Raw genomic sequence first — 21,223 nt, forward strand, 5'->3', positions numbered from 1 at the left:
CCACAGGAGTTTAAAGCTCAGAGATGAATTTCTGAGTATTTCTCTAGCCCTATCAGTGTGAATAAGGAGCAGATGGAAAAATGCTGTTGGAAAAAAAGCTCATTTGTGACGTAGAAAATACACTGGGCGGGTCACAAGCTCCCTTATCCGCTCCCCAATAGGTGGAGGAAGGAGAGGTGGGGTTGCGCCACACCAACAGCCTTGCACACAACGCAGAAACGAATTTCCGCAGAAACTATGTCCAGTAGAAAACTGCAGGTTTTCAATGGTGGAATCATCATTAAAAGACCGCTGGGAACACTTTTAAATTAAATCAAAAGATCAAACTTTAATCAGAGCATTAAAGTGTTGAATTTTCAAATAAAGAAGCATCTCCTAATTTAGCGTGGCTTTATTTACAAATATTACACCTGAAGATTAATATTGAGGAAGATGAGCAAAGGAAACTTCAATTTCCAAACTGTTTTAAAGTGCTGAAGTGTGTCACCTGATCAGAAATGATAACATATCAGTAATGTTAAAGAAAAAGAATCACTAGAAATGAGGATTATTTCTAAAAGCACTAGTTCAGCTGCAGTTTTACTTGCCTCTGCTGGTAAAAATATTCAAATTGTGGAAAAAAATTGAGACAAAAAGTCTCAGAATTGAAAAATGTAAACTTAATAAAACGAATCAAACAGCTGGTTGTGACAGTGACCTGCACTAAACGGTCAGTTATTAGTCATGACATGCCGCAGATTCTACAAATAACTGTTTAGTCAACAGAGGAACTCAAGAGGGTCATTGTAATCAGTCTTTTACATTGCAAAAACACTGAAAAGTACTTTTGTCTGGTTTCTACTTAAATATCTTTTTTATACTTTTAAAGATTTTTTAGGCAAAACTTTTATTTCTGAACCGTGAGTAATCTCAGTTCATGAAACAGGGTTGTTTAAGTTAGGGAAACTAGAAAGTTTGATGAACTAAAAACAGATTTATTTAACAACAGCAGATGTTTGACAGTAAACATGTACGTATAACTTTTAAGACAAATTTGTCTTAAAATTTGTGATTCTAGACTCACTTTAAGCTGATAATAGTCTGCAAATGTATAAAATAAATCTACTTATGGCAGTAAAATAGTTTTTGCGCAATTTTAGGACATGATTTTCAATTATCAGTGCAATATATCTCAAATTGATCTAAAATCTATCTAAAATCTAAAATTGATCTAAAATCCCCCCCATGGGAGCTGGAGGAAGTGGCTGGGGTGAGGGAAGTCTGGGCACCTCTTCTAAGACTGCTGCCCCCGCGACCCGGACCCGGATAAGCGGAGGAAGATGGATTGATGGATGGATATATCTAAAATTGAAAGTTTATAGCTAATTTCAGGATTAATTTTGTTTTAAAAAAGCACCACATAACTCATATTCCAATAAATCTTTAGAAAGTTCTACTTTAAGCAGATTTTTCTTCTTATAACAAGGGAAAACACCTTGTGTTCTATATATTTCAACTTGGAAATATTTTTTCAGTGTATGCTGCAGGAGAATGGGCAAACAAAGCATCTATGAACACTGAGTTATAATAAATGTATATTTGGTGAGGAGACTCACCCATCAAAGGTCCGACGCTCTTTGGCCTAGCCTGTTTATCAGCACCAGTGTGCCTAAAAACAAGACAACAGTCAGCCGAATTCCCACACAGTCACAGGCCAGTGGTGGAAACTGAGTCAGCGTATGCTCAAGTCACACTGCCATCACTCACAGAGAAGCACAGTAAACAAAGACAGCAGAGGAGGAGCTAAAACGCCCCTCAAGACCTTCTACTAAAAGAGCAATTCACCCACGTACTTCCTGAAAAGGTCACCACCTGACTTTTGTCATTCAGCTTCATCAAGTTACTGTTTCAAGCAAAGAAAAGGTCACGATAGAGTCGTAAAAAAAGCTCAAACTTGAAATGATAAAAATATTGGTGGGTGCAAAGACAGCTTTCCCGATTCTTCAGAGAAGTAGTTTAACTTTTCATCCCCTTTTCATTTGTTCTACCCATCATGGCAATATGCAAAGTTTTTAGATCATTGTTTGATTGATTTCAAACTTGTTCAGCAATAAAAAAAAAGTAAAAAAACAACAACACATAAATATGTAAAAAACATTTTAGATATTAATTCATATTGATTTGAAAGTCGGTAAAAGAAAATGATGCCATCTTCTTGACATTTAATTACTCCTATTCATAAATATGTGGTAATAATTGCACTCACAGTACACACAGGGTACATTGAAGCATTAAATAAAATGATTGTCAAACAGAGTTTGTTTAGCTGCTTAGTAGGGAAATGGGAAGAAGCTAATTTGGGAGTTGTGTCTCAGACTACATGGGCTTGAATTGTGGTGTGCCCCAGGGATCGATCCTGGGACCCCTTCTGTTCAACCTCTACATGCTGCCACTAGGGCAGTTAATACGCAGTAATAACATATCTTATCACAACTATGCAGATGATACTCAGATCTATGTGTCACTGACAACAGGTGAATATGGGCCGGTGGATTCTCTCAACCACTGCCTCCAACAGATCAGCGCGTGGATGCAGAACAACTTTCTCCAGCTAAACTCAGACAAGACCGAAGTTATTGTTTTTGGCCCACAGAAACAAAGAGAAATTGTCAGCAGCTACCTTCATTCTCTGTCTCTTAAACCCTCAAATCAAGTCAGAAATCTAGGGGTAATCATGGACTCTGACCTGAACTTTAACAGCCATATCAAGTCAGTAACATCAGCGGCATTTTACCACCTGAAAAACATTGCCAAAATCAAAAACATAATCTCAAAACGAGACCTGGAGATACTTATTCATGCATTTGTCTCCAGTAGGTTAGACTACTGTAACGGCCTGCTCACCGGCCTGTCCAAACGAGCTGTAAAACAGCTTCAGTACATCCAGAATGCTGCTGCTCGAGTCCTGACCAAAACCAGGAAGTATGATCACATTAGTCCTGTGCTCAGGTCTTTGCACTGGCTCCCTGTTCCTCAAAGAATAGACTTCAAAGCAGCTCTGCTTGTGTACAAGTCTCTCCATGGCCACGCACCTAAGTACATCTCTGACATGTTAGTGCCATATGAACCATCTCGTACTCTGAGGACCTCAGGGACCGGCCTCCTGTTGATGCCCAGAGTCAGAACTAAACAAGGGGAATCAGCGTTTCAATATTCTGCAGCTAAAATCTGGAACAGCCTCCCTGAAGGCGTAAGACAGGCCTCTTCTGTGTTCATGTTCAAATCTAGACTTAAAACATTTCTGTTTAGCCGTGTATATGACTGAAAGGTCCTATCTGCACCTTTCTTTCCTTCCTTTCTTTTTAAATCTTTTTTTTTTCTTCCTTTCTTTTAAAGTAAATTTTATGTTGATTATTCTATGATGTATTGTGATTTTAATGCATTTTTCTGTTTTGTGAAGCACCTTGAATTACTTTGTGTACGAATTGTGCTATACAAATAAACTTGCCTTGCCTTGCCTTGCCTTGCCTAATTTAAATAATCCCACCTCTATTATGCATTTAGGTTTTACTTAACTTTTTTTTTTTTTTACATAATTTCCATAATCCAGTTCTTAACATCTATTAATGCTTTCAATTTAATTGCAGATTATTTGTCAAGTAAAGATTGATTATCAAATATTGTTACACTGTTGCAGACATCTTTAATTAGGGATGGGTATCGTTAAGGTTTTAACGGTACTAACACTCTTATTGATACTGCTTATCGATCTGGTATATTAATCATACCCTTATCGATACTTTTTGAGGATAAAAAATAAAGAAATAAATAACAAATTAAGAAAATAAAGTGTTTTATTTCCTCATTATGCAACAACATTGTTTTATTAACAGAACATTTTACTTTATACATTTTTCCAACTTGAAAAGTAAAATACGTGAAAAAAGTAGTTATTTAAAGAAAAATAAACAGCAATGTTTTGACATTTTGCTGTCATGATGTAAATATAAAACAAATAAATAAACTGTTCACTCTAAAATATAATAGTTGCACAGGGCAACATGGTGCTTTCTGCTGGTAAATTGCAGAAAGCCGCATGTTCCTTTTATTTATTTGATTAAATTTTTTAAAGTTCTGCATATGGTGCGTGATTTGAACTATAATAAACACATTCATCTTTGCTAATAATTTACTTTTTCTGCGAGTCCTGTGTCCAGGGCTTCTGGGGGAATTTCCATTGTATTCATTTCCATTACAAGCTGCGTGCGTACTTGAGTGCGCGACGCGGTTATTACTGTTGTCCTTGACTCCATAACACCAAACATGAACGTGCACCCCCAACACACTTGTGTAAGCTCTCACGCACTCTCGTGCAGCACGCACTCCTTCTTCTTACACACGCAGCGTGCTGACACACATACACATACTCATTCTACAACACCTATATAGTTAGTTCATCTGTTAGTAGTTGGTTGTTACTATTATTTGTTAATAAAGAATATTGCGTTCTAAGTATGAATTGTATTCATTTGCGACGCGGCCGCTGGGGGATTATGTGTTCGGCGGTGGTGGTGGTGGTGGTGGTGGTGGTGGTGGGGGGGGGGGGGGGGGGGGTTAACCGCGACGCCATGACTCCTGCTGCTTCATCAGCACGGTGATTAAAAATACCACACCATCACAGCTCTAATTTATATCTTGTGGACACAAAAAAAAATGTGACTTCTTTAGTACCGATAGTAGAACCATTTCTGTCAGATCTTTCCGATACTACAGTCTTGAAGAATGTTGCCCTGGGGCTCGTTCAATACCGGGCTCGGTACCCATCCCTATCTTTAATACACGTCACACATTTTTTTATTGTTATCAATAAGAAATTAAAAGAGCAATGTAAATTAAAGCTGGCGCTACCAGCCCCAGCCATCGTGGCCCTCTCCAAACACCCCCTCGTTGGCCAAGTGGCTGCTACAAATTCATGAAAAACTCAATTTTCAAAATGTTCAGGTACAAAATGTGAGTCATTTTTGTGAGCTCGCCAGGCGAACACTGTTCAAAATCTACAAACTTTAACACCGACATTGTTTCCCAAGTAGCATCTCAGTGATGTTTGAGGATTTATGAGGTGATAAAGTGAAATTCTAATGTCGTACTTAAGGTGATCCTTCTAATGAAGATTCCAGATGGCAGCCTCTTCTGGAGGTCAAAGGTTAACTAAACTTAAATTGTGGTTTTAGACTTGTATATAAAATTTTGTGAAGATCACTTGAAAAGAAAAATGATTTCCTATAGTGTGGAAAAATGTGGAAAATTGCTCATTTTCACACTTTACCGTAGGTCCTGTGGCCATCCCATAATAATTTTCAGAACTTCCCATTGGTTATGCCCGATGTGGGTTTTGATTTTGGTAGAGGATTTTGAAATGTTTCTCTAAGCTTCATAAGACCTGTTGGCCCCATTCATTTTTTAGAGGACTTCTCCCGTTGTGATGTCATCATTGTTTTGGTGGTGGTGGGGGGTGTTCACTGTGCCCAAAATTATTTTTTAACCGGGAACTAGCCGCGTGAAGATTTTGGAGAATTTTTGAGTATGAAGGGGGAGGATATTTTCGCTAAAAAGCAATACTACTACACACAACTTGCTGCCAAAAGTTACTGAAATACAAGCAGTATCTAGTCAAAGAGACTAAACGACTTTCTGAGACATTTCATCATAACAAGAGTCTCCAGTTTTGATGTTATCTTTCCAGTGATGAGCTGGAATTTGATGAAACAACACAACCTCAGATAAACCTGCCTCTTTCTTTGTTTTCTCCCTAAACATGAGTAAATAGCTAGCCGTTTGGTCAATTATGTGTATTGATGAAGGCTTGAAGAGGTTAAAGTACCAGTAGTCGACAGAGATAATCTACTGGCAGGAACTGGTGGACTCCAGGGTTATGTAATTCTGGCACAAAGGTTAGTTTCCCTGTTTAAAAAAAAAAAAAGAAACCTTTAGTTTGCCCTCATTCAGTGAAGAGCAAAAGGCTTTGCCATTCATGTACATCTATGAAAGCACACCATCGTGACTGATCATCACACAGAAAGTCTTACCTTCCTCTGTACAGAAATCCACTCATCGTCCCTGCAGAGTGGTTCAAGAACAACACAGACTGACAGGCCTTCCTCCTATAGCTGGTAAAAAAAGGAGTCCCTAGTTTTCAGTACCAGTTATTACCAGACTCCCAGTTGAAATCCAGCAAATAGTCTTCAAAAAGTCCATCTTCAAATCAACTCAGACCTATGGCCGTCAGGATTCCTTCTCCAAGTTGTGTTTTTCCATTCAGATTCAAAGGATGGTGACCACAGTCTGACTGCTTGGCCGCGAGGATCCCACAGGAGCGAGCCGAGCACCCAGGCAGTTATTTGACGTGGCAGAAAGCAGCAGTGGAGGTAAATACCGGCGTGGGAGCAAAGGTACAGAGACTCCCTGGTTCAGCATGAAAGAGGGATCTGTCTCAGCACGCTGCGCCAGGACTCGCCTCACCTGGTGTGCGTCTGAGCATGTGCGGAAACCACACCAACATCCTCCTGTTGGAGCCTGCACGACAGCCCCTGAACTGTCAGTTTGGCTCCGGTCCTTCAGGAAAGCAGGGTGGAGCGCGTGAAGCTCCAATGTGTGTGCACCCCCACCCCTCCTCGCCATGCAGGTGTGCGTGACAGACAAGTTGGAGCAGGTAAACCTGGATATGAATCCAGACAGTAATCTGCGACACAAAATGTTCTGAGCTGGAATGGATGGATGTTTTCTTTGCAGAAAACAGACATACACAAGGATAACAAAGACCAAGAGCTTTCAGATGAAAAGAAAACACTGGAAGTCTGGGATCAGAAGAATGCCTTTGGTTGGATTCAAACAGAGAAACTGAAAAGGGGTGGGGCAACTCCGGATCAAAGAGGTCACAGCAGCTATGGATCAAAATTTATGGAGAAGCTTTCACTGCACTTCTAAATACAGGAATGTGTCATCTGCAAAAAAAAAGAATAAATCTAGACAACCAAAGATCACAAGATTTTCCCTGCAGAATCCGGCATTCATGCAGCTTTCCAAGTTAAAACAAGAAGTTTGATTTCTAAAATATTTTCTCTGTTATTTCACTGCAGCTTTTCAAATTAAGAGTCTCTTTATGTCAGGGTAGACTTAAAGATGAAAATCAGGTATTTCTTTATTCAAACTGTTAAGAATCTGGTGCAGACAAAAATGCCATTTGAAAAAGATTGCATTTGTGATGTGGACAGCTACAACAAGTCACAAGCTGCCTACTCTGCTCCATTCTGACGCATCCACTTGTAGACAAATAGAATCATGTACGTCTTTGTTTTCCTCCTCTGAGCTGGCATCTGGATTGAAATCTGTATGGCTGTATAACTCTGATATTGCTCGCCATATTTGTTGCACCGCTAATGTTAGTTTGGGGTTGTGAGGGACTGTAAGCTTGCGAGAGAGCACGTTAACAGATGGAGGGCAGGAAATGGGGGTGCTCTTACTTACTTAATTACAGATGAACTACTGACACTCTGCAAATTCTATGTCCTAGAAAACAAAATCATAATCAAAAGACCACTGGAAACCCTTTTCCGATATATCAATATACGATATCTTTAAAACAAGATGTCGTATAGTAGTAGTTACAGCTATAGAAATATGTATGCCGGTATATATTTTAATAGGCAAACTGAAACAGTCTGATTATTATTTAGTATAAACAGCAAATTACAATTTAACACTGCCATTTCTGCCAGGTACATTAAACTATTTAAAAATAAAGAAATTAAAAACAAGTTAAACAAAATGAACCAAAACATTTTCTGTCCGATTCAAATTCTTTTGATGAAGCAACTTATTCCTCATCCAAATTATCACCATCACCACTTGATCTTGAAATAAATATCCAATTTATGATTAATTATACAATGTCTTTTTTGAACACTTTAACTTCAGGGGTTTAAAGGGCTGAGGGCATTTTTCATGCATTGTTTGACATATTGTTATTTAGCTTGTTTTGTTGCTTTATGCACACAAAGGTAGTCTCTAATTTGGTGTGTTTGACTTTATTTGAATCTTTTCATCTGTTTTATTGTTTTTCTACTTTCCTTCTAATTTAGCAAGTACTCCAAGTTAGAATTGTCCTTAACATTATTTAGCAAGATTATGCTAGTTTTTTAGTGGTCTTATATCTGTGTACAATGATTTTACTTTTAATGAAACATTTTTTCCCCAATATTCTACTTTTTAAACTCAATGAAAACTTTGCTTGTAACATTTAGTCCTAGATTTTCCAACTTATTCTGTTATACTGGCATATTTAGGCCACATTGTGTAGCCAATGTGGGCCAGCTACAGTTGCACCTTTCTAAATTTTGATTTGGATGCCTGTGAGCACAAACATCTACAATTTGGTTGAGTTATAAAAATATATATATATAAATTCATGGTCAGTACTTTTATGATAATAAATCCACTGAGACGTATTTTGGGCTCAGAGGGGCTGTATTATTTCTATTCTCCCTCTTTCCCAGCGCTTTCTTCTTCTGCATGAGGCAGAAATTCTCGCATACCTGTGTCACGTTCCACACATGCAGCTGCTTCACTCAGGGGAGGTGGGGAGCTGAGAGAGTGGAGGCAGAGAGTCTGAACACAGGACAAAGAAGAACATCCCAGGCTGGGTTGTTGAGCCAAATACCTTATGCAACCAGCCAAAAAAAAACTACTTTACTGAGAGATTTACTGCTCTTCTCCTGCACATTTATGCACATGTTTATATCTGACACAAGCTGGAGGAAGAAACCTCCCAAGGTGTTAAGTGTACTATTTTAACATTTCTCTTCTGCCTTTTGGTTCCGTTCCCTTCTGATGCAACCACCTGTAGACAACTAGATCCATGTCCGCCTTTGTTTTCCTCGTCTGAGCTGGTTTCTTGCCAAAATTTGTACAGCTGGATAGCTGCAAAATTGCTCGTCATTTTTGTTGCACTGGTTATGTTAGCTTGGGGATAGGAGGGGCTGTAAGCCAGCAGGCGAATGCATGAAACCGTAATGGGGAGGGTTAGGGGAATGGGGTTGCACCATGCCAACAGTCCCGGCTACTACTCAGGTGAATTTCATAATTAACTCCTGCCGCTCTGCAGAAACTACGTTCTAATGACACGGATTTTGGATAAAAACAGCATTATCAGAATTAAGAGACCAGTGGGAATCGAAAAAAGAGAAACCATTTTAAGTTAATAAAACAAAAACAAGTGTGATTTTTTTGAGAGTCCTGCTTGGAGGAGAAATGAACTGGAGCAAGCAAGTGGCCGATGTCCATCCTGACCACCCAATATGTCAGTCTACTCCTCGTCCCACTTTGGAGCGGCCGTGTAAATATTTCACACAGACTGCAGTCTCTCTTATATTGACTTGGAAGAGATTACTTCTTTATTTGGGGGGGGCAGCTGTAATAATATATCCTTTCAGGGTTGGCGCAACCTGAAAAGGTCACAGAAAGAAAACGAAAGGGTTTGTTGCGTTTGTTCAAGAATTTGAGAACTGGCAACGAAGAGGTGAAACATTAACACCCAGCTGACTGTCTGAATAACTTGGATCACCTTGATGAATGATGTTAGTTGAATGTTATTTCACTTGGAGGTGATGATTGGCCTTTGAGTCAGCTCAGAGGCCGAGTACAGAAGGGAGGGAGTTACAGTAAGAGAAGCAAGGAGACAGACTTGAAATGAGAGACAAGGTGGAAGTGCACACTGACACACCCTATAATTGTCCTGATGACACCTCTCTTTCATCCCGTCATTTTCTACTTCTCTGCAATCTCAATGTTACCTCCTTCATGAAGACATCCCTGAGGTTTCTCCTTCTTTTTTTTTTCCAGAATCCACTTTTTCTTTATGAGTTTTTCCTCCAAGGAGGGTACAAGGCCGGAAAGCTAAGTCTGTTTAGTTTAGTTTGGTTCTTTCCCATTGAATTCTATGACTTCATGTTCTTTATGATTTCATGTTTGTTATATAATTACTGGTATGAAGGCCATTGAGACAACTATTGTTGTAAAATTGGGCTATATAGATAAAATTGAATTGAATCCAAACGTTATAATTTTCCTTCCATTTTTAAGAATAAAAAAAAAGAAGGACAAAGAATGGCCACATTTACAAAAGGACACCACGGTCCACCTTTTTCAGGAGGAAATGGGGCCAATTCCAGGCAAATCCTTGTCCACAAGAAGTCGTTTTTTTTTTTTAAATGCCCACAATTGACTACTTTCAATGGGAAGAAGTCTTGCAAAATTATTACAAGATTTAGTAATTTTTCTTGTTTCTGCCATCTTTATATTAACTGTTTGTTCACAACCCACTGGTCACTGGTGAGGGTAGAAGCAACTCTTTCACACAATGGATCCTTACGACATCAAGATTCTGTGCTGTTGATCTTACTATCCAGTGTCCAACGACGTTTGATACTCCTCCACTTGAGAAACAGCACTTGTCCCTACAGTGGGGCACATAACAGAACTGATCCTGCAAATTGGGATGCAAGCACCAGAGGGGATATTTTTCAATGGTGGCCATTTTGTAAGACCGCCACCAGAATGACCCTTTTAAGCCACAAATTTCTTTGAAATACATCCACGTGGTCAATTTGAGAGATCTTGGTGTCTAGTGTCTAGTAATTTGCCTTTTTTTCATGCTAAATTGATGTTTCCAGCAGACAAAATGTCAGCAGACAAAATATCAAGGTGACAGGCTGCTTGTTGAACCCATAGAGCGAAAGAAAAATTCATGGACATTTTTTTTTTTTACAGGCATGATTTGGGTGACAGGTCGGTCGTACTACTTATGCAACACAAAGGGGTAAGTAAGCAGGAAGTAGGTGAGATATGGGCGTGTCTTATGGATTTTGGATTCTTCCAACCACTCCAAAACCTGTGCACTGCGCAAATAGCCCATTTGTGCAGTTCAAGTGCACCTTATAGTGACTAAAGTGTGGCATAAAGGTCCCGTAAAATAGCATCACCCATATGTCATTAAAGTTGCTTTAGTTTTCTGTTTTAAGTAGTTGTATTGCCCTATTAAAAAGTTTTTCGCTAATGTAAATGTAAAAACAAAAACCATTAAAAATAGTCAGACATTTGTCATGCAAAAGCTTTCAATTAACTGGAAGAAATAAAAAAAACCTTGGAAGGGCCAACAAAAACTTGGGAAAAACCACCACTATAGCTCATTGATCCACTGACTAGAGTGTATCCTGGGTCATGATCCAGCTCACGCTTGATCAATGACTCAATATTGGAGAGGAAATGCTTATTCCAGAGCAAGTCCTGGTTTATGGCCAGCTCAGTGCCCTCCAGACAGCTGATTTACCGCAGACAAGGAAGATTAGCTGATTTCACAAACGGATGTCCACATGTCAATCGACTCATCCCCAACATTCTTTTTTTTTATTATTTAACAGAAAAATAAACAAAGTCCATCTGACTTTTCTTCAGTATACTAGTTTAATGGAATAAATCTGCACAAAGACAAAAAATAAATAAATTCATCACAAATTTGCATGTCTTAAAGATGTTCAATTAAAAAGAAATCTACGTTTTTTAGGACTGATGTTTTTCCTGATCTGAATGTCTAACAATTTTGTTTGAGTTCTAATTGTGAACCAAGTAAGGCATAGAAAAAAAGTTTTATATATGTTTTTTTTCAGAAATAAATCAAAATCCAGTCGTGAAAGAGGGCAGCTTCACCTGTACATTTTTTGTGTAACATTAGGAATTTTGCTACAAAATTGTGGAAAAACACCCCCATTTTTTGTAAAACACTCTCTGCTCCAATTCCATAAGAAATGAAGGACATGCTAATAAAAAGATGCCTATTTTTAGAAAACAAATCTTCCATTCACTTTGTTCTAGATGTGCTTCTGCTTTCAAACAACCTCAGGCATCAGACAGTCAATGGCACTCAAAGAACATGCTAAAGCTTCATCATTGCAGCACTTACAAGTCTAAGGATGCCGGTTTATGGTTCCTCAGTTCCTCTGTGGTCGTGTGAGTGTTTGTGACCGCAGCAGCCCCCCTTTGGTCTTTGTAATACTGCAGGATCCGGCGTGCACATCGCGGCTGTCCTCCGATGAGCTGCACTCAGAGCAGCGGCTTGCATCCATCCGCCAGCATCCCTTACCACCTCCTGGTCTGGAGGCTGAGGGATGCTGCCGCTCTGAAGCCGGTGCTCCCATTTCAGCTCATTGGTTGAAAGAGGAAAGAGGGAGGGGGAGAGCCCCCCCCCCCCCCACAGCCAGTAATTCTCCGCGTTTTCTGGCACAGTAGTCCTCCCTAACATCAGAGAGAAACCATCTGTGGGGAGGAGCTGTTCTTCTAAAAAAGAAGGAGCAGGACTTTCATGACTGAGCCTGATGAAGACATTTCCATTCACAATAATGATTCCATCATCAGGAAGCAGTTTCACAAAAAAACAAAAAAAACAAATAAACAATGGAAATGAATGAAAAGCACAACTGAGCCGTTTGGGTGACAAAAGGTAAATAATCTGACAAATATTTTAAAGGCTACGTTTACACTGCCCTCTGCAACGTGCGGTCACGAGTTTCTACGACCGTTTTCAGGCTTTTACATACAAAATATGTTGTATATCGGAATAGAGCTGTGAAATAAAATTCCTGATCTTTCTCCCCTTTTCAACGTTTTGCATCAAGCCTCTTCCAACTGTAGGAGGTGGACATGAGCTAGAAAACAGTAGAAAAAGACCCCCCCCCCCCCCCCCCTGCTTGTCCTGTGGAACGCCATGGGCTAAACTAGCATTCAAGAAAGTGCTTTTGGTCAACACTCCCCCATTTTAGGACAAATTTGATCCCAAAACTAAAATAAATGAATAAGACTGACCAGTACAATCATCTTAAATGTATACATCTGCCAACAGAAAAGGGAAAAAAAAGCGCAGAGTTGATTTTGCAGCAGACACTGTTACAAAAATGTAGTATTTATGCTAAAAATAGTTGTGTTAAAACAAAGGCCAATGTTATTTGCACGTAGTTGTGCGACCAAGTACAAAAACATACGTGACCTGTGCGGCCAAAATGCCCATTGCTGCAGTAACCCTAACCCTGCCCCATTATGTGTGAATAGTCACTTTATAAAATATAAAAATGTTTAAAAATGTTTCTTCATTCTTAAACACAGCAGAAAGATACAGAAGAACATGCTGACAGAAAATGACAAAAAAAAAAAGACTGAACAAACCAAACAAACATCCTGTCAACACAATAACAGGCTCTGGGTTGGAAGAAAAAGCTTCAGTAGATTAAAGTTTAATGTACTTTTATGTTACTGCTTATAAACCTGTTTAAACCAAATCCTTTATTACGTTATCTATTTGACTTGATCACCTGAAATGCAGGCGTCTCCAGTCCAGTCCGCCCATTTGCCAGCTAATCCTGCTACTGTTTCTGCTGGTCAGCTGGACCAGCTGAGTCCAGCTTCTAACTGTCTGATCACACCTGATCCAGGTCACCAGCAGCAAATAAGACAGTTTTCTGGAGCAGAGACCAGCTTCTGCAGAGCTGAGGAGCTTTGTTCACATTCCAGTCAGTAGTTGGCAGTAATGCACATTAATGAAGATTAAGACCCAGATAAGAAGATGAAGAGAGTTGAAAAAGATGGAGAGAGACATATTGGAGCATGGAAACATTTAAAACATCAGAACTTTTTCTTTTATTTCTAAAACTTTACTGAAGATTTTTTTGTATTCTAAATTTCTCTTTTGACACATAAATCCCTTCTGCGGAGTTGAAACCCCATCTATCCCTCTACATCCAAGAATGGACAGAAAAAAAAAGAAAAAAAAAAGAAAAAAAAAACACATTTTTTCTGGAATTACAATGTTGTTGTTTTTTCAAATATTGACACAAGTGTTCAGGAAATAAAATAACCTTATTTATCCACTGTCTCAAATTTGATCCATTCAACTTGGTTTAACTGTATTATAATTCATTGATTATCAATAAATCTTGCAGTCTTTCAATACAGCAAGTAGTCATTTAAAAAAAGAACAACAATAGATGAGTTATTTTCACCATAAAGTTTTGAAATGTAGCAAAAACATTTGCAATTTCATGGAAGCAGGCACTTTGAAATGAGCAGGAATAACCCTTCTACTGGCTCTAGTGGAATGATGATGAACTACGGGGCAGAAAACAGACCTTATTCCATATGGTTTTAAAAGGAAAGTTTGAATCATTAAAATTAGAAAGGGGACTCCAAAATGTGTGTATCAAATATAATACACAGACTTAAGAAAAAAAAAGAAATAATTTAAACTAACCCACAAATTAGAAAAGGATCCAACTGAGAACAAATCCAGACATAAACATTATTTGATTTGATTTGTCTCCAGGTTTGAGCCCCGACACTGACAGACAAGAGGAACAACGCAAGACACAAGGATGCAACACCTTAGTAGAATTTTGTTGCAGCTCATAGCCGGACTTTGACCGTTCCAGTCAGACACGGATGCTGCGACTTTATGAGAGGATTTAAAACAGAGGATGAACTGCAGGCATGATTATGTTTTCACACAGATGATCAAAGAAAGCTAGGCAACTATAAACGTAAAAGGAAACAGATTTGTGACGAGGTACTAAGAAAATGTAATTAACCATCAAAACCAACAATTTTTAAACTGTGAGAAAAACTTTTTTTTGTTAGAATAAAAGGTTTTTCAATCTATCAAAAATTTTTCATTATATTTCTCTGTGTGACTAAAAAAGGCTGTAAATGAAAGCAAAGAAACAAAGAAGTTCATGTAAACACACAGGGTTCTGTTCTAGGTCTGTTTGTGAAATGATGACATATTTTTGAACTGAATTGAGGAAAATAAAGAAAAATAAATCACTTGAAACTGTTTGGTGTTAAATGAACTGAGAGAGTCTTTAAAACTGCTAAACCATGTTTCGATCATGAAAGTCAGTTTCATCAGGGGTGGGAATGACCTCAGCTTTCTTTAATGAAGCGTTTAGATGTCGTCATATGTAAGCAATAATGCATTTTAACCGCGCTCACATACAGAAAACATACAGATTTCATGTTGTAATCAACATTTTCCCCTTCTTTTTATCCCATAAATGAGCTTAAAGTTTGTTTAGACTTTTGTGTAATTACTAGGGTTTTTGGTGTTTGAATCTCATTTACCATAAATGTAAATGTGGCATATTCCTCAGTCTTGAAATGACCTCAGGGGTCCCACACAACAACAAAGGCCACCTTGCAATCTGAAATAAAACGTTTAGTTGATCATTTGTAGTTTGCAATGTTTATAGGAGATGGTAAACAGTTCAATTCAACTTTTATTATACAGCCCAATAATATCAACAGGCTTCACACCAGTAATTGTATAAATCATAAAACCAATCATGCAATACAATAGGTCATGGCTAAACTAAACTGAACAGACCAAGCTGAACTGGGTATTCCTGTCCTTAGACCAGGAGTGTCAAACTCATTTTCACTTAGGGCCACATCAGCATAGTGACTGTCCTCAAAGGGCCAGATATAACTTATACATGTAACTAAATGTAATGAAAAATAAATGTAACTATTCATTAATGTTAAATAACTCTTATTTACTATAATTTTTCAAAGGGACAATTCCAGTTGCATAGAAAACATATGTTTGCTTGTTACTCTTGCATAAATACTTTTAAATTTGATTTGACAGTGTTTGAGTCCTAATGTCTAGTTGCCCAATCCGATATTTCAAGTCCAATTCCCCCTAGATATGAATAAACACACCAATCTTTACTTTTTTATTTTAAGAAATTAAAAACTTTTATACTCTCGCGGGCCACATAAAATGACATAGCGGGCCACGTTTGGCCTCGAGTCTGACACATGTGCCTTAGACCCTCCATCTTGGAGGATAAACTTTGAACGGTTTCTGTAAATTACAAGGATTTGAATTGCCGTACATTTGAGCTGCAGAGCTCTGTTTTTGTGTTTCTGCAGATCAGGGGTCTGTAGCCTTAAATTCGCCAGTTTCTTACTGACCAAAACCTAACAAACCTTTGTACCATAAAAGGACTCCTATTACAGGAATTTCCCTTTCATTTTAAATATACTCATTGGACCCCTTGACGCCTGAATTTATTTCTTCCTATACCTTTTTTTTTATCTGTTATGTTTTTCTTTTCAAGTAGAAGCTAAAAAAAGGTAAATTTGGAACCAAAGGGGTTCGATGCATATTTCCATCAGTAGGCGTTAAGGGGTTAAATCAGGGGGTTAAATGCAAGCTTTTTGACTCGTAGACCAGAAGGTTCTATAATTTGACAGAAGTGCCGGACCAGGAGCAGATTCATGGTGTGTTTTGGTAATCTCTACAGAGAAAGAAATAAGATGGAATCTGGACAAAAACATGCTTTAATTTGGATTAAAAATAGATTTATGTATTTGTAAAATAGAACATGTTGGAGTTTTTATTTCAAAACTGAGTTCTGTTCTCATTTTGGTATCAATTGCACCAATAGGTTGATATCCTCCAGGGAAAAATGAAAATATAGATTAATGCTGCGTTCATGTGCTGTTGGAATGTCTGGAAAATAGACTCAGAAAACGTATGTGAATGTTAAAAAACATCAACAAATCTTCCAACACCAAATTAATGCAGAATAACTCTCTCCCCTTAAAAAAAGGGTCAATTTATTTGTATGCACCATCTATGGAGAGACATCAGAAAACAAAACATTAATAAGGATTATCAATGTCATTTATAACAGCTTGGTGGGCCCACTGCTGGGTTAAATGATCCTTTCAAAATTTAAAAACACTAGGATATTTTTTCATTTTACTCGAGTACTTAAATCCATGGAATATTTTTGTTTCTATAACTATAGATTTTTATCCATTTTTAAGTAGGAAACCTTGCAAAATCAGTGACTGACAATTCTTGTTTTTTGTTTAAATGTAGGTCCAATCACATTTCTAAAAGTAGAAATAAAATCACAATTTTGTTCACCCCACTGTTTAAATAACAAAATCCCAGAGAACAAAACTCAAGACTCAAGATTGAATTGAATTCAAGCTTTGTTCATGAGTCACACGGTTTTCTTTTTCTGCAAATCAGAGGTGTTTATGCCAGCTGCACTTTCATGTCCCCAGGTGGTCAAATGATGAATTACACCCAGAAATCTTTCTTTGGCATTGGTAAAGGAATGACCGTATCTTTTTGTTTTCTTGGTCATGTCACGAAAGTGTTTAAACCAAAATTATATTATGTAGTTAATTTTCCATGTATTTATTTAGTTTTTTCATTTTAGTTTTTTATTCAAAAGGTCAGAGGTCTGCCTTATGTGGCTCCATTGTGGCTGTCTTTAAGAAAAATAAAGTTTTGGATTTCAAAATGCAAAAAGTAAGTAGTGAAATTAAAAAAAAAAGTAAACAAACTAACTTTATTCAATCCACTCGCAGTACGCACCACTCAATGAGGTTTCTGACCGAATTTCTGAAAAGATCCATCAGTTTCTTTTTTAATTTTTCTAAAGGGTGTCGAAGTTTCATTTAAGTGTTGTACGTAAACTCAATGCCAGCCTGTTTTATTCTTTTTTTAAGTTTAATATAATTTTTTTTTTTTTGCAGAAACTACTAATTTGTTTCACAAGCACAGCTAATCACGCCTTTGCTTTGGGTCATGTATGACTTCATTTAGTGGAAAATCAACATGTGTATGAATTTGCACCAGTTCCAACTTCTAACGCCTGAACTTGCACTCAGGTGGTGCTGAGTGACGAAGAACTTTGGAATATTTGTGCTGCTCAGAAAAAAGAAAACACTGATCCACTACTTTCAGTTTCCCGCTCTGTTTGCTTTCATTTGTCATCATTGTGAGTGGCAGACCAGATGAAGTCCAGACATTTCAGCTCACTGTTAATATTAGCTCATTCCTGCTCAGATCAAAACGCTTCGTCGATGAGGGAAACACCTCTTGACACCGAAATCCAGGGCAGGCGCTGCCCACAGGTGGCTGAGCCCATTCAAACTTGTTGACAGCTCTCTGAAAAAATGGTTTAAGAGGAGAATCCACACATGTGATGATTTTTATTACCTCAAGAAAAAGAGAAAAGACACATCAATCTGTCATTATGGCCAAAAATGAAAATATTCAAATAAGCCCTCCGTTCCCCAATCACGTCGGCTGTTTACAATGGTGAGGGAATTAAACTGACAACTCCCATTAACATGGTTTTCACTCAAAATTGAGCGTGAATGATTCAAAAAGTTTGTAGCTTTGAAAATTTTTGGTTTAAAACAAACATAACAAGAGTTATGACATAAAACTTTAATACTCCTGGGAATAAATCCTTTAAGCTACGCCTGGTTACTTTTCTGACGTCTTTTACAAAGTTTTGACTTTGTGGAATTTATACTTTCCTATTTTGTGACTACATGTTTGATCTACAGAACATAAAAACTCAATATCTGTGATTTTTTTCCAATAAAAAATGACTAAATTCACCACTCAAAAACTGTCCAACAAACAGGTTTTTTGGACAGTTTTAGGTTCATTGTGGAATTATTGAGTAATCAAAAAAATATCTGTAAACAGAGAAGTAATAGTGAAAAGATCAAGATCACAAAAACAGTTTCAAGGGTGAATTATTAGAGCAAATTGCTAAAAAAGCTATGAAAAACCTGGACAACTAAAGGTTAAACATATTTACTAACAAGTCAAAATAAATGTCTTCTCCATTTTAGTTTTTTTTTCCCTTCAACCTTTTCTCTTTTGCTATTCAAACAGACTGTTCTGAATGAATGGGATACAATTAAATCATTTTTGTCCTTTAGACTCAGCCAGCTAACAAATTTACATATACAATTTCTGAAAGTGATGATAATACCATGTTTGTTTATTTATTTCCTCTACTTTCAGTCTTTTCTTTGGCTGCTATTGTTCCTGCTGTCACTGTAGATTTACTGCAATTGTTAAATTGCTAAGGTATTTGTTCAGAAATAAGAGATAACAAATATTTAATTGCTTTATTGTTTAGCACTCCCTTAATAAAAAGTAGTACACTTATTTTATTTTATTAAATACTTGAGTATAGGTATAGCAAGTATACTGTAGACTTCGTTCGGGCAGTAAAGGAAGTGAAAGAACTGAATACTTTTTCAGACTAATAAGAACATTCTATTTTTACAAAATATAAATAGTATATAAAAAGTAAACTTCAACTTTTAGTATAGACTAAGTACATTTGTAGCAATTCAATGGACTACTTTTTGCTAAGGTTGCTGGAAAATAAACAAACAAATCTTACCTGTTTCATCCTGTAGAAATCATTTTGGTGAACAAGGGGTGGGGCTTAGATTCCATTTTATTTGTTCAGGAAGAAGCAGGTTATTTCTTTGAAAATGGATCAATCTGTGTTGATTTTTAAACTTTTTTGTGTCAAGCGTGTCTTCTCCTGATTTCTTGTTTTGTGCGTAATGAGTGGATAATACTCTGGTTTGTTTTGTAATGTTAATGTTTGGACTTGTCACTGTTTTCCTTAATTACTCACAGGTGAGTGAAGGGGTGGTCACTTCTTATTGAAGCAGATGTGAAAATTACAGGGAAGTGAGAAGAAAAAAGAATTGGATGTTGGGCGCTGGAGTTTCCCTTCAACTCTCTCTTAGCAAAAAGTAGTCTCTTTAAGTTTACTACAGTACTAGAATATTTAGTTTATACTAAAAGTGAGGTAGTGTGCTTGACGGTTACTTTTTAGATATTATCTATTTATTGTAAAATTAGATGTTCCAATTTAGTTCGAAGAAGTACCCAATTAACATACTTACTCCACTACACATATACTTATACTCATACTCAAGTACTTAATAAAATAAACTTCAAGAGTTTACTTTCAGCCATGAGCCGTCCTCATGACGTATTTAAAAAACAAAATTCTTATTGAAACTTCTACTTCTCTTTCTTCTCATCTTCTCATTTGGAATGGTGGTTGCATGGCAACAACGGTGATAAGGAATCAAGAGGAAAATGTTACTACGGGGGGAATTCCTCTTGCCAAGGAATGAGGAGTCAGTAAAGCTTTGTTCACACCGCCCTCAGCAACGCACTTTCGAGCGACCACTTCCAATGAAAAGTCAATGTAGATGTGCATTTTAGGCTTCCGTATTCAAAACTCTCACATTTATTTGTAGCTACGCAAGCTTTTGCAACCATTTTCGAGCTCTACGTATAAAATTAAAAAGTATTGGCCATTGAACGTCTGTTGAAAGTTACACCAGGTAAAACTTTGACCAATCAGAGACATATGAAATAAGTGGTGACACACGGCGACAAGCCTGATGACGTTTGCAAATAAAGATAAACAAAAGCAATCTCCTGACATGATGTTCATCCATATGCGCCATTTCAAGAATGCTGGCAAACGTACTGAACCATTTTTTGCCCAATACATGAGATTTGCACCGCTTCCACATTTTGCACCATGCCTCTACTAACTGTAGGTGGTGGACATCAACTAATAGACAGTAGAAAAAGAAGAAGACGCCCCTCCCTGCTTGTCCAGTGTGAACACCAGGGGCTAAATACCTTTGGTGCATTCTTGAATGTCTAGTGTGGATGTATCTTTACTTACTCCGAAGCGGTATTCGCACCGGCTGCATGTGGTACGTTCAAGAACATGCTATATGCGGTTTTATGAATGCACATTTGGCCTTAGGTATTCATAATGGACATGCATGGAGCAACAGACGGATATTCTTCTTCTCTTGTTTTTTTATTGTTCACTAGCGCTTGCCTGCTACCTACGGTGGGATGAAATGTGATGGGAAAAGTCAAAGCGGTGCAAATCCCAGAAACCTTTCTCTGGGCTTTTGTGTTCACAGCTCTGCTCCCATAAATGTCATATCAATCCAAACACACACAATTGCACAAAACGCAATTATTAATTTGTCCTTTATGATCATGCTCACAACAGTCGTAACTTCCGTGTTTTTGAAAAGGATGCTTCATACACGCCACTAATAAATCCCCGATTGGTAAAAGTGCAGCATTGCTGCGATTTAGCGTAAAGAAATTCAACTGGTTGAGCTTTTAGCGCAAACGCCCAATTTGTAAGTAGAGACCTTGACAAGACTTAAAAACTTGTGTTGCGAAGCGCGATCACGAGTACTTTGGACACAGAAGCCTGAAATTCTGGTCTACGTGTGTTTGCATAGATTTTTA

General features: G+C 37.7%; 1 protein-coding gene and 3 long non-coding RNA genes across 4 annotated transcripts in view; 2 read left to right on the forward strand and 2 right to left on the reverse strand.

Moving 5' to 3' along the window:
* LOC101171155 (myomegalin) overlaps positions 1-6,327 on the reverse strand; it is a 90,986-nt gene extending 84,659 nt beyond the window's left edge. The window contains exons 1-2 of the mRNA XM_020702572.2: positions 6,066-6,327; positions 1,596-1,648 (exon numbers count right to left, since the gene is read on the reverse strand). Coding sequence (XP_020558231.2) covers positions 1,596-1,648; positions 6,066-6,091 — 79 coding nt within the window. The 5' untranslated portion in view covers positions 6,092-6,327. The remainder of the gene's footprint in view (positions 1-1,595; positions 1,649-6,065) is intronic.
* Positions 6,328-6,577: 250 nt separating this feature from the next.
* On the forward strand, positions 6,578-6,993 carry LOC110014964. Its single transcript, XR_002290009.2, has 2 exons — positions 6,578-6,688; positions 6,769-6,993. It is a non-coding gene; the product is annotated as an uncharacterized LOC110014964 (long non-coding RNA).
* Positions 6,994-10,294: 3,301 nt separating this feature from the next.
* Positions 10,295-14,868, forward strand: LOC110014963. Its single transcript, XR_002290008.1, has 2 exons — positions 10,295-10,852; positions 14,402-14,868. It is a non-coding gene; the product is annotated as an uncharacterized LOC110014963 (long non-coding RNA).
* Positions 14,869-17,617: 2,749 nt separating this feature from the next.
* LOC110015031 lies at positions 17,618-19,571 on the reverse strand. Its single transcript, XR_002290086.1, has 2 exons — positions 19,314-19,571; positions 17,618-18,049 (listed from the first exon to the last, which is right to left on the reverse strand). It is a non-coding gene; the product is annotated as an uncharacterized LOC110015031 (long non-coding RNA).
* Positions 19,572-21,223: the final 1,652 nt, after the last annotated feature.

Source organism: Oryzias latipes, chromosome 4, assembly GCF_002234675.1.
Source record: "Oryzias latipes chromosome 4, ASM223467v1".
NCBI classification, from domain to species: Eukaryota; Metazoa; Chordata; class Actinopteri; order Beloniformes; family Adrianichthyidae; genus Oryzias; species Oryzias latipes.